The 12,884-nt window shown below is 43.1% G+C and overlaps 1 protein-coding gene across 4 annotated transcripts in view; it reads right to left on the bottom strand.

Moving 5' to 3' along the window:
- Window positions 1-5,836: 5,836 nt before the first annotated feature.
- CRADD (CARD and death domain containing adaptor protein) overlaps window positions 5,837-12,884 on the bottom strand; it is a 203,677-nt gene continuing 196,629 nt past the window's right edge. For all 4 annotated transcript variants that reach the window (XM_037064682.1, XM_037064683.1, XM_037064684.1 and 1 more), the window contains exon 3: window positions 5,837-6,252. In XM_037064682.1, the coding sequence (XP_036920577.1) occupies window positions 5,951-6,252 (302 nt within the window). In that variant the 3' untranslated portion in view covers window positions 5,837-5,950. The remainder of the gene's footprint in view (window positions 6,253-12,884) is intronic.

Genomic DNA, 12,884 nt, shown 5'->3' with positions numbered 1-12,884 from the left:
GACTTAATCGGTTCACTGAACTGTGTCTTTGTAAGACTTTAATTTTCCTATATAAACAGTGTCAACAAGACCCACATTCCTGTTCTTTTAAGCTGTTTACAGTTCCAAGAAATAAACAGGTAGTTATTACACTAAAAACATTCCCTGTGCGCCAACAACATCCAATTTTAATCTGTGAGGCTATTGGGGGAAGAACTAAGCAGTAGGGATGGCACAAAGATCTCCAAAATTTGCCTGCTGTTACAGCCTGAAACCTGATCTGACCCCACTGTGGAGGAAGGAACCACATGCTGCAAATGGCGCTGTTGTCTTCACGTACAGGATGGGGTAATGTTGGTCACCTACCCTGTCCATAAGATTCCCTTAGTTTCTAAATTGCTTTGACACAGCATCTTGGAGGCACCCTGAAGACCCACAGCAAGAAGAGTCACTTGTCAAATTGGATGTAAAATAAATTAGGTGGAATTCTGGTGTCCACATGCATTACCATCCCCCAAAGGGGCCAACATACTAATTTGGGCAGAACTTACAAAGCTCAATGTCACCTCCTCGGTGGCGAACTTAACTGCTGACTCCCCTGTACTGGCCAAACAGTATCATAACTGCTGCCTGTTATGTGTGTCTCCCCAACGGGCTGGTTATACCTATGGTATGATATGATTATGTCTCTGGTAGTTCACACAAACTGGTAGCTTGCTCACAGTTTTGCCATCAGCAAGAATTTGTTTGATGACTGTAGGATTTTTACTGAACAATAGTTGGGTATTAGATCAGAAACCCACCCCAATTCTGAATGTGCTCTGACGAGTGCCTACCACTTGCTATTTCTAATCTTTAGAATCCTGCAAAGGTACTGAGGGGGTGTGGACTTCGAATTTCTATACCACAATTCACAGCAGGAAAAGGTGATTATGACCCCAACACGTCTCAGGACCCTGATGGGGGAAGAATATTAGCAAAATTCTGATAGCTAATATAATTCAACTCAACACTTTAACGAAACATTTTTGGTCTGTGCCAAGCACTGCACTAAGCTTCTATCCTGTGAACTCCTCACTGTAACCACAGCCGGGCACTGTCATCATACACATTTTACATAGGAGGAAACTGGGACAGGCAGATGAAGTAACTTGCCCAAGTGAGGGAGGCTGCATGAGTATTCCACATGCCTCTCACTTCTGAAGAAAGCAGAAGGAATCATTTCTGCCGTGTTCCCGTAGACTCCACATTCAGGCGTGGCCTGCATCACTGGTAAACAGAGAGCCATATCAGACTCATTGGCCAAGTACTGAGTCCCCAGAGAACTGGGACTGTGTGTTCATTGCTCATTGCTTTGCCTCCCCACTTAGCAGAGCGGCTGACTTAGCTTCTCAGTAAGTATCTTCTGAATAACTGGGCGAGGGGAGTCCCTTTCCAAAACCACAGCTTCTGGGGAGTCACCCAGAGAAAGGGATGAAGACAGACTCCTCCTACTGCCCCAGCTGTGTGTGTGTGTGTGTGTGTGTGTGTGTGTGTGTCCATAGTGGGCCACTGAAATCTGGTGGAACTGATAGGCAATTAAAACCAGCCCCCTTTATTTTGCTCAAGTAAAAGTAGTTTTTTAAATAATGTTTTTAAAAATTTAGAAAGTCAAAGTAGTTTTTAAAACTATGTGTAACTTGAAACTGGGCAATTCCACTTCAAGTCTAGGCTGAGACTCTTCAAGGCTGAATGCCTTGATCAAGGCCACAAATGTGCGAGTGCGGGTGTGTGTGTGTGTGGGGGGGTGCTGAGCGGGACACGCAGCAGGCAGGGGAGTGCCCAGGGACTGCATCCTGTAGACGGCTGGGATGGTGTCAGGCTGCAATGGGCCTGCCTGTTCCTGCAATGTGATGAGGGGGATCCAGATTAACCAAACTCTGCTTTTCAATAAAGCCCAGAAACTTCCATTTTCAAATATAGATTACAAAAAATGGAGCCAAGTTATTCCCCTCCCTCCATGCCCTCAGGTAGAGCCCTCACACACACAAACCCTGGGCAGGCCTTGGGACTCACTTTGGCCAACAGGGTATTAGAAAAAGGGATGCAGACAGAAGCTTGAAATACGCTCGCATACTGGAGCATGAATTCTTGCTGCCCGTGGAACCCCTGTCCCCACCGCAGCAGTGAGAAAAGTGGGGCCAACTTTGTGAGTAGAGGTGTGTGACTAGACTTGCCAGTCTAGGTGAGGCCATCTAGGTGACCCGGCCTCAGCCAGCCCAGCTCAGATTCGGCAGAGCCAGGGGAGTTCCCCCGTCACCCCAGAGCAGAGCAGTCCAGCCGGCTTCCAGAATTGCGAGTTGAGTTTTAAGCCAATACATGTTGGGCTGGTTTACTATGTAATAAAAGCTAATTGGTAACAAAATTTAAATACATTTCAAACTGAACAAATGAAAAATCCAGTTCACTGTAACCTCTGGTGAATGTAGAGTTAATAACAATGACTTCCCTTACATGACTTCATGAGAGCCAAAAAGCAAAAGCTGCCTGAAGATCCATATAATGCACCAGGAAGTGTTTCACAAGTCATGGCACATGCAGACGCTGGAAAAGCACTAAAAATGATGGTGTAGAACAGCAGCCGCACAGGGATCACCGGTGTGCCACCCAAGTCTGGATCGATGGGGATGACTTCACTGCCCCTGCGAACACATGCTCTTGTACAATCAGAACACTGGGCCCAGTGGCTTACACCGTGCAGTGGGCGGAGGGGGTCGGGGGGGGGGGGGGGGGTCTTGCTNGGGAGGGGGGGGGGGGGGGGGGGGGGGGGGGGGGGGCGCGTCTTGCTGTAAGGGAGAGATACAAAGCTCAGAAAAGCCCAGAATATTTACAAGAATGTGCTCAACTTTGCTTTTTGAGGATATAAGAGGGTGCAGTCGGGGCAGTAAACAGTCTACTCAAGTGATGACAGGCTGTGACTGGAGAGTCAGGGACAGGTTTTGACAGTGAAAGCCACTGTTAGACTTAGCAGTGAGTGTCCTCCCATTTCTTCAAACATGCCGCCAGAACTTACAGGGCTTAACGGAGTTCCAACCACAAAGGATATTGACAATCACTAGAATAGAAAAATCTTTACTGATGTGAAAAGATATGTTAACTAAAAGAAATCAGTTATAAAATAGCATGTACCACACAATCTAATTTTTGTTATAAAAAGAATATGCAGGCATAGACAGTAGTAACTAGAGGACAGAGACCCAAACTGGGACTTAATGGTGGTTATCTTTGGAAGGTGTAGTGGTAATTCTTATTGTTTTCTTCTTGCTTATTGGTATTTTTAAAACTGCTATAGCACTATTTTTGTGATGAAAAAAATTTCATAGAAGTTACCGTTTTTTTAAAGTTTGGAGGTACACATATGTGTGTACATGCATGCACACGAATGTGTACAAACACACATGACCCCCAATCCAACTGGAGCAAGACTTTTTCTTTAATCTTTTTTTGTCAGTGCCTGCAAATGCTCGCCATGTCATTGAACTCATGCATTGGAAGTGAGCAATCTCTGAGACTATGGAGTCTTTCTCCTCGCAGAAATACAAGGACTCCTTGCTTGGGAGGTGGGCTAATGTCACGTGTCACTCTTTGAGACCAGAGGCAGAAATGAGGCAGTGATCTGGATGCTCTGTCCTTCCATTCGACAAATCTCCTGCAAAAAAATATGAGCAGGCCCATACAGGTGCAGTTGCCATGCAACGCTGGAGACACCCCACTCATTAAGGGCAGCAAGTTGGAGTTCTTTCACAGCCCTGGCACCCCACCATGGGCAAGTCTGTCATGACTTGTCCTTCACTGCTGACAGAGCACAGAAGTATGTCTGCACATGACAGATTCCTTACGAACGGCAGGCAGATGACCTAGCTAATCACCTGACCTACTTCTAAAATGCCATCTAGCAGACGACGCAGCAGAGCCCAGCTCTACTCACTCATCCATCAATGTGGTGAGAGTGAAAGCCACAGCAACCCTCCATTAGTAAACCAGGGGATGAAAAGCAATGCAGCAAGTCCAGGGTTCGAAAGGACAAGCAGTTTAGTGAAGATGCCATGGAAGCACAGTCTGTCACTGGACACAGTGCGGGGGCCAAATGTATGAGAATTTTACAAGGTAACGAATCAATGGCTGGGCTATTGAATGGACAGTTAGAGCCAAGAAGACCAGGGGACCATTCCTTTGAACTGCTTGTTGGGCTGTGAAATAACTGATTTTTTAAATTGAGGGAATGCAGCTATCAGACACTCAAAAGGATGTTGTCAACACACCACTGCCATCTTTTTGAGCGCCTACTCTATGTTCAACTCTACTCCTCCGTGCACTTGGCTTCAGAATGGAGAGAGATAAAAAGTATAATTACGTTTCCCTTTGAAAAATCCTGAATTGGGTTAGGATAAGAAATAGATTCTTTGATTATTTGGAAGGTCAGATCACAAATTGGGGATGCTCACCTGTCCCGCTCTTGATTGGACCTATTATAGGGGTAATAAAATTACATCACACTTTAAAGCGTAGCAAGAAGTGTGGTAATAGCACTTCCTCCTACACTATGCAGCTCTGTCTGTGATCTGCAGCCAGGCGCAGCCACAGCCGAGGATAACAGCTCCTATGTCCTCAGGGGCAATTACGGGCCAGGTGGGCACTGGATGAGCCCTTAGCAGACATTTCTCCCTGCATCATCCCCAAAATCTTGGGGGTGGGGACAATCATTTTCTCATTTCCCTAATGGGGAAACTGAGAGGCTTAGAGAAGTGAAGTTACTTATCCAAGGCAATGCTGCTAGCAGGAAGCAAGCAGGACTCGAGCTCCTTCAGTGAGCACGTGAGAGAGGAGGAGCAGCAGAAGCTGCGTGGAGCAGCTGGAGAGGGCACACAGGCGCAGCGCTCCTGAACCCCGATTCTAGCTCATCCGCCCAGCAAGTCACTCACTCTCCCTGCAGACAGAGGCTCACCTCTCTTACCCAACTACTTCATAGGATTTTTGTGAGGTCCAAATAAGATCCCTTTAATAAAAACAGTAAAGCATTTGACAAACATGTCATTAGTATGTCACTAATAAAAGGACATAGTAGATGTTCTAAATCATAGGCTTCTATGATTTAGAAGCCTAAATCATACTCCTTAAGGCATGACACTTCATTCATTAGGGCTTCATTGGAAAGACCACACCCATTTTGTCCCCAAACTAAAGCCCTTAAATAAAGGGTACAGGGTTTTCCTAAGCAGTCTCTTAAAGATGAAGGGCTCAGGTATACATGCTGGTGCTTGAACTTGTCTTTGCAGGTAGCTTCAGTGTAGAATAAATTTAATGCAGATACCCCACCGGATCTATTTATCATGACTAAAGAAAGTAACCTTTTCCTTGTTACTATCAGTTCTGTTCCAGAGAAACGACTACTGTAAATTTACACCCTTAATTCATGCAATTCAAGAATGAGGAAAAAAGCACGACACTTTCTCACAGAGGGAACCACATTATATATAATAATTTACTTTTTATTATCATCATCATTATCATCATTAATAGCAAAGTCCATATTTCCATTCCCAGGCAACATAAAAGTGGATGTTTTATGTACAAGACACTTGCATGTAACGTGATAACACAGTATAGTTTTGGAGCCACTATGCTTCACCCATCTATTAAAAGGCAACCTCACAATTAAAACCTGAACAGTTAAAATAATGCAATCTTCGAGCAATTGAAAATGATGAGTTGTGAAGCCAACATGGGAGAGCTGAGTAATCTGGCCTTTCAGGTGATGTCAAGTACAAACCCTGTTTCTCACTTCAAACCCTGTTTCACTTCATCTACAAACCCTGTTTCTCACTTCATTGGATCATTGAAAAGAAAACACATATACCCCCCCCCCCAACAAAAAAACTACCTGCCCTGGGCACATGTGACTTGGGGACTCACTCTCCATAGGGCGACCCCATCATTCCAACATGTGCTGGAGCACTGAGGGGTCCACCTCCACGGCCTGGAGGCCCCTTTGCAAGCTCTGGAAGGTGGCCTGCTTCCCATAGCGCTGCCTCCAGCGGACGAAGGCCTCCACCACCTGCGAGTGCACGTTGTGGGGGTGGTTGGCCTTGCAGCGGTAGATGTCATTCTGGGACAGGCCCAGGGACAGCACCATGGGCTCCCACTCGGGGCCCAGCCTCTGGGCCAGCTGGTTAATCTGCCGGTCTGATGGGGAGCTGTTGAGGATATGTGGGGGGATTCCAGCAGTCCGGTCATCTGGGGAGGAGAGAGACACCAGGGTGAGAAGAGCAAGCAAACACATCAGTAGGGGGAAAAATTGAAAAACGCCGGGAGAGTGACATACGCCTCCAAATGTCAGGGGCCCACTTTTCCTAGTCTGCTTAAAGCTGCTCAGTACCAGGCCATAGACAGGTGCTTAAGAAATACCATTTAACATCTACAAAAATTCAGCATTTATTACAGAAAATTGGAAAACAAGTAAGCAAAAATAACTGAAAATCCTATCAAAGAAGCCAACTGATAGTAATTTGATGCATTTCCTTTCAGTTCTCTATATCTAAACACACATTTAGGGTTACATTGCACACACTGCCTTGTACATGCTGTTTTCACTTCCAGCTCTTTCACCAGACAGGCCAAGCAGTGGGTGGCAGGAATGAGAGAAGGCTGCATGGGCCCCAGTTCCTTCTAGCTCTGGCCAGTGGGCACAGGGATGACAGTCTCCTGCAGGACTAGAGCGGGAGGGTAATATACCACAGACAACAGCTATGGTCTCTTGAGAAACTTGAACATCATAAATAAAAGGTGCAGTTTCTAACAGAAGCGGGAGGCAAGAGGCCCACTAAGCAGAAAACAAACTGCACAGCCATGAGGCAGCAGGTAGAGAGGACAGCCGAGGCCTCTGCTCCAGCACAGGCCACAGGAGGAGAGTTACCACGCGGCAGAGCCCTGGGGAGGAAGAGAAAGTATGTGCTGAGGATGGGCAATGAGAATCTGACCTCACGGTCCTACCTGGATTCCAGTCTCCTTGAGGCCAGGGTGCTGAGGGAGTCTGACCTCCAGTGAGTGACTACGTATGTCCACAGCATAGGCAATGAGAAGTGACGGTGGCTACACAGAAGGCTGTCCAGAGGAAGGAAGTTAAAGCTACGCCCTGAACATGAAGGAGCCCAGCAAGAGGGAGGGAAAGGAGTGTGTGTACAGAAACAATTACACATATGAAAGCCCCAAGGCAGGAGAATGTGGCACATTCAAGAAAGGGGAAAAAGTTCACTGTAGCACAGTACAGAGATCCAAGACTCCAAATATCTAAATGACAGTGCCGGTTGCTGGATAGGCCAGGACTAGAAGTGCGGCCTTCCTATCCTGGTTCAGACACCCGTATGGTGGCACGTTATATGACCACACTTTCTTTCACCAGCACCAAGATCTGTGTGTCAATTTCACTTCACACTCAGCAGCTCGCTGTTTTGATTTATGAATGCAATAAGACAAAAGGTATCCGATCAGAATAGGTAATGTTTCCACTCACGTGCTTTTGACAGTTACCATTACCTTGGGCTTGAGTTGTAAAGTTATTGCCAAAAATACTTTCTAGTGTTTATTAAGACTGTAATTTTTTAAAAAATGACTAACTAAGAAGCAATTAGAATAATGATGATATTGCTGACCAGTATTTTATATTAACAGTAATACTTTTATGGCTTTTATAAAAAATATGGGCTCACTAAAAATCCAAGCAACACAAAAAAGTACAAAGAAAACGAAGCATCCAATATCCCACCATTGTATCTACAGCAGGTTGACATAACTTTGGACATGTCTTTATGCATGTATGCTATTAGAAGAATACTATAACAGCTTTTTCCTAAGAGTTATTTAATTTTGTTTGAAGAAAAAGAAGAGAAACTAAATGACTTTCTGACCTGCAGTGAAAATAGTTAAAACATATGCACACGAGAACCAATGCTGATACAAATTTTTTAAGATTTAAGATGTAGAGCATTAATTTTCGCATTAATGCTCACATCCCCTCCCTGACTGTTTAGGCTTACAACTACATGTGATGGTTTGAATGGTCACCCTTGGTTTTTGTTGTTGTTCTTGTTGTTACTATTTTTTTTAACCATGAAATTCCTCCTTCTGAGCCTGCTACTTTGACTTTAGTCTCTGGATCAGTTTCATCACAGGGTAGCTTTCCTAAACAAACGCTCACAGTTACTGTATTCCTGAGTTCTTTCAAATCAAGACTGTCTGCTTATTGCCTTCACTACTAAATAATAATATTATTTGAAATTTTCGTATTATATTATTTTAATGTTATACTTTTAAATTATAATTATAATTTTGCGTTATTTGAAATTTTTATCCCTCTTATCAGTTTGCATACCTCACTTGTATCTCATGGTAGGGAATGTTGGTGCGGAGGGTTCTGATACCAGTCTGCTTTCCTCACGTCATATAACTTGCTTTTTCTGTCTGGAGTTTACAGTGCTGAAGCTCTGGACCAGGGTACGGCTTGGCCATCTCCTGTCAGCCCTTCCAGGCATGTGCCATGACGTTGTGACCAAAGATTTACCTTCCTATGTTATATCTTTGCATGCTTTGTCTGCCTCACTTGCTGCATGACTTTGCTTATCCTCCCCAGCGATCTTTTTCCCTCACTGCTTTAAGGCTGGGGTGCACTCCTGCTTTTCCCCATGCCACTTATTTGATTTTCCACAATGTCTGTTCTGTTTTTTCCTGGTTCAAATCTTGTTTTGTGATTTTGTTCTTCATTTATTTTCTTGGATCTTTAATTATTTTCTTAAAACTCCCATTTCATCTCACACCCATTAGGATGACTACTACCAAAAACAGAAAATAGACTTCCGGTCGAGATGGTAGTGGGCAAATGCTGTGCTTGCTCCCACGACCCATCAAAATTACAACTAAATTACAGGACAATCATTCTTGTCAACCAGCCAAATACCAGCTGAACAGAAGTCCTATAACTAAGGATATAACAAAGAAGCCATGTTGACTCTAGCAGAGCTGGAGACACAGAACAAGCTGGTCCCACAAACAGTGTGGTGGCTAAGAAACTCGAGTGATATCTTGGCTGTGGGGATCTCCCCATAAGGAATGAGGGGGTTCCAGCCCCACACCAGGCTCCACAGTCCAGCGTTCCAGGACTGGGAGGGGAAGTCTCCACAACTCCAGAGCTCCAGCATGGGGATAGCAGCTGGGACGATGCCAAGGACATAACGGGGGAAACTGAATTGTCTGGCTCAGGAAGAGAGATGGAGGAGTAGCTTTCTCCCCAGTAGAAGTACCGGCAGACAGCACTGTTCCTGTTTCGAAGCCCTCTCACAACACAGTCTGTGGGCACAGGTGAGCAACAGGTCTGAATCTCCATCAACATGGCTAACCACCTTTGCCCTGCCCTGGTGATTCCCTGAGACCCTGTCCCACCCAGTTTGTGGGCCTGCACAAGCCACTCCAAATAGCTTTTTCATGCAAATGTCCGGTCTTGGCTTAAGCTATGGACTTTTGTAAAATCTTTCATAGGTTCACAAATCCCAAACAAGCAGTATCTGAGACCTCAGTGTGCTCCATAACTCTTCTTAAGTGGCTCTAAGCTGACCACTAGTGGCAGCTGGCCTTGGTTTGTAGTTTAGCCTCTCCCAGGCACATCTAAGCCCACCAGGAGTGACAACCATCTGCAGATCACTTTGTAGCTCCAACCAGATAGCCCCAGGCTAGGAAGAAACAGTGGCTGAAGTAGCTGACATCAGAGCCCCACCTAAAAGACCCCAGAGTCAACATACCCAGTGGCTGGCTTCGGATCACATCAGAATACCACCCAGTTAGCTCTACAACAATACACTCAAAGAGTGGACTCAGCAGGCCTCAGCGCCCGACTAAAGTGAATGAGGCTCTGTGGGACCAGCCACTGTAAAACATTTCACCTGATGTAGTCATAGCCATTCCATAGCAAATCAGGCTTAGGATCCGTCCCTTCCACTGACAGGCCAACAGCAATAAAGGCTCAACTACAACAAGAGGGCAAATGCGACTCGCACGAGGGACACCCCTGAAGCACCTGCACTGGGCACTAGGGAGACTTCGCTGCAAGGCTCCAGAGGACACTGACCACGATGGGGGACAGAGTGGAATCTACCTCACACATAAAAACAAACAGCAAGAATCAGCTAAAATAAGGAGAAAAAGAAACACGTTCCAAATGAAAGAACAGAACAAAATTTCAGAAAAAGAATTAAGCAAAGTAAATACAAGAAATTGACCAGAGATAGAGTTCAAAATCTGATTATAAGGATGTTCAGAAAACTTAGATGAACTCAGAACTTTAACAAAGAGATGGAAAAACATTAAAACGAAAGTAGAAAACATATAAAATAATGAGTCAGAAATGAAGATTACAATAACTGAAATAAGGAATACACTAGAGGGAATCAACAGTAAAGCAAATGAAGCAGATGACTGAATCAGCAATTTGGAAGGCAAGATAACAGCAAAAGAAAAAAATTGAAATGAGGGTAGTTACGATGTCACTGAGAAAACAGCAAGTGTACCAACATTTGCATCTGAGAGATACCAGAAGGAGGATAGAAAACAATGGACTGAAAACTTATCTGAAACAATAATAATAGTATAGGGGTATCACTTTGTAAAGTATATAATTGTCTAACCACTGTGCTGTACACCTAAAATGAATATAAGATAATATTGAATATAAGCTGTAAGTAAAAATAAAATTAAAAAAAGAAAGAATGACAGAAAACTTCTCTAACCTGGCAAAGGAAGTAGACATACATGCCCAGGACCACAGAGAGTCCCAAATAAGATGAACTTTAAAGAGGACCACACCAAGACACATCATAATTAAAATGCCAAGAGTTAAAGATGAAGAATCTTAATAGCAGCAAGAGAAAATCAGTTCGTTACCTACAAGGGAGCTGCCATAAAACTCTCAGCTGATTTCCCAACAGAAACTTCCCAGGCCAGAAGGGACTGGCATGAAATATTCAATGTGATAAAGCAAAAACCTACAACCATGACAACTCTACCCAGCAAAAAAAAGTTATCATTTAGAATTGAAGGACAGATACAGAGCTTCCCAGACAACAAAAAACTATAAGAGTTCATCATTGCCAAACCAGTATTACAAGAAATCTTAAAGGAACTTCTTTAAGAAGAGAAACAAAGAATAAAAGATATGAATAATAAAATAGGTATAACTACATATCTATCAATAATTACTTTATATGTAAATAGATTGAATGCTTCAATCATAACACATATGGTGGCTGAACAGACAGGTAAACAAGGCCCTCACATGTGCTGTCTACAAGAGACTCCTGATTAAAAGACACTCACAGACTGAAAGTAAAGAGATGGAAAATGATATTTCATGAAAATGAAAATGAAAGAAGTCTGGGGTAGCATACTTATATCAGACAAAAGAGACTTTAAAACAAAGGCTATAACAAGACACAAAGAATGATCCAGCAATTCCACTTCTGGGTACTCATCCAAAGAAACCCAAAACACTAACTCAGAGAAATCTACTCACGCCTATGTTCACTGCAGCATTATTTACAATAGCCAAGATATGGAAGCAACCTAAAGGCCCATCAGCAGACGAATGGATTAGGGTCTGTTATAGATGTACAATAGAATATTACTTAGCCACAAAAAAGAACAAAATCTTTCCACTTGCAATCATATGAATGGACCTAGAGGGTACTATGGTAGGTGAAACGAGTCAGACAAAAATAAATACCATGTGATTTCACTTAAATGTGGAATCTTGAAAAATTCCAAAATAAATAAACAATACAGAAACAGAGAACATTTTGACACTTGCCAGATGGGAGAAGGGCTGGGGAGTTGGGTGGAAAGGGGAAGGGATTAAGATGTACAAATTGCCCCCTATAAAAACAATCACAAGGATATAAAGCACAGCATGGGAATACAGTCAATAATATTGTAATAAGTATGAATGGTGTCCAATGGGTGCTAGACTTATTGGGGCGGTCACTTTGTATGTTATATAAATGTCTAGTCACTATGTTGTTTACCTAAAACTAATATAATGTTATAACTCAACTGTAATTGGGAAATTAAAAGAATTGTTTTTTTAAATAAACTGACAATAAGTGTTGTGCAGATGTGGAGAAACTGGGAACCTTGTGCACTATTGGTGTAAATGTAAAACAGTGCAGCTGTGACGGAAAACTGTATGGGGGTTAACTGAAAACTGGGTTTACCATACAACCCAGCAATTCTGCTATGTACCTAAAAGAATGGAAAGCAATGACTCAAAGAACTATTTGTACTGATATATCCATTTTCATAGTAGCATTGTTCACAACAGCCAAAAAGTGAATACAACTTAAGTGTCTATCAAAGGATGAATGGGTAACATAATAATGCTATATTATACATTAGAATATTGTGCAGCCATAAGGAAAAAATTAGCCATAAAAAGGAAAAAATTCTGACCCATGCTACAGCATGTATGCACCTTAAGGGAATTATGCTAAGTGAAATAAGCCAGTCACAAAAGGACAAATACTATCTGATTCCATTCATATGAGAGAGTGAAACTCACTGAGATAGAAAGAATGATGGTTGGTGCCAGGGACTGGGAGAGAATGACATTGGGCGCCGCTTTAAAAAGTACAATGTAAAAGTGCTTATCACTCCTGAAGTATACATTTAAAAACAGAAAAGATGGCACATTTTATGCTATGTATATTTTACCACAATTAAAAATAAAAATTTAAAAAGAATCTCATTGTTTTATCATAGCTACATTGAGTTTTTATTTCTACAGAATTGACACTGAGCTGTTTGATAGCATGAAATACTTGTGAGGTTGA

Source organism: Sturnira hondurensis, unplaced genomic scaffold (assembly GCF_014824575.4).
Source record: "Sturnira hondurensis isolate 20B ecotype Veracruz unplaced genomic scaffold, ASM1482457v3 Scaffold0015509, whole genome shotgun sequence".
NCBI classification, from domain to species: Eukaryota; Metazoa; Chordata; class Mammalia; order Chiroptera; family Phyllostomidae; genus Sturnira; species Sturnira hondurensis.
The sequence above is the reverse complement of the archived record's forward strand: the minus strand, read 5'-3'. Positions and strand labels throughout refer to the sequence as shown.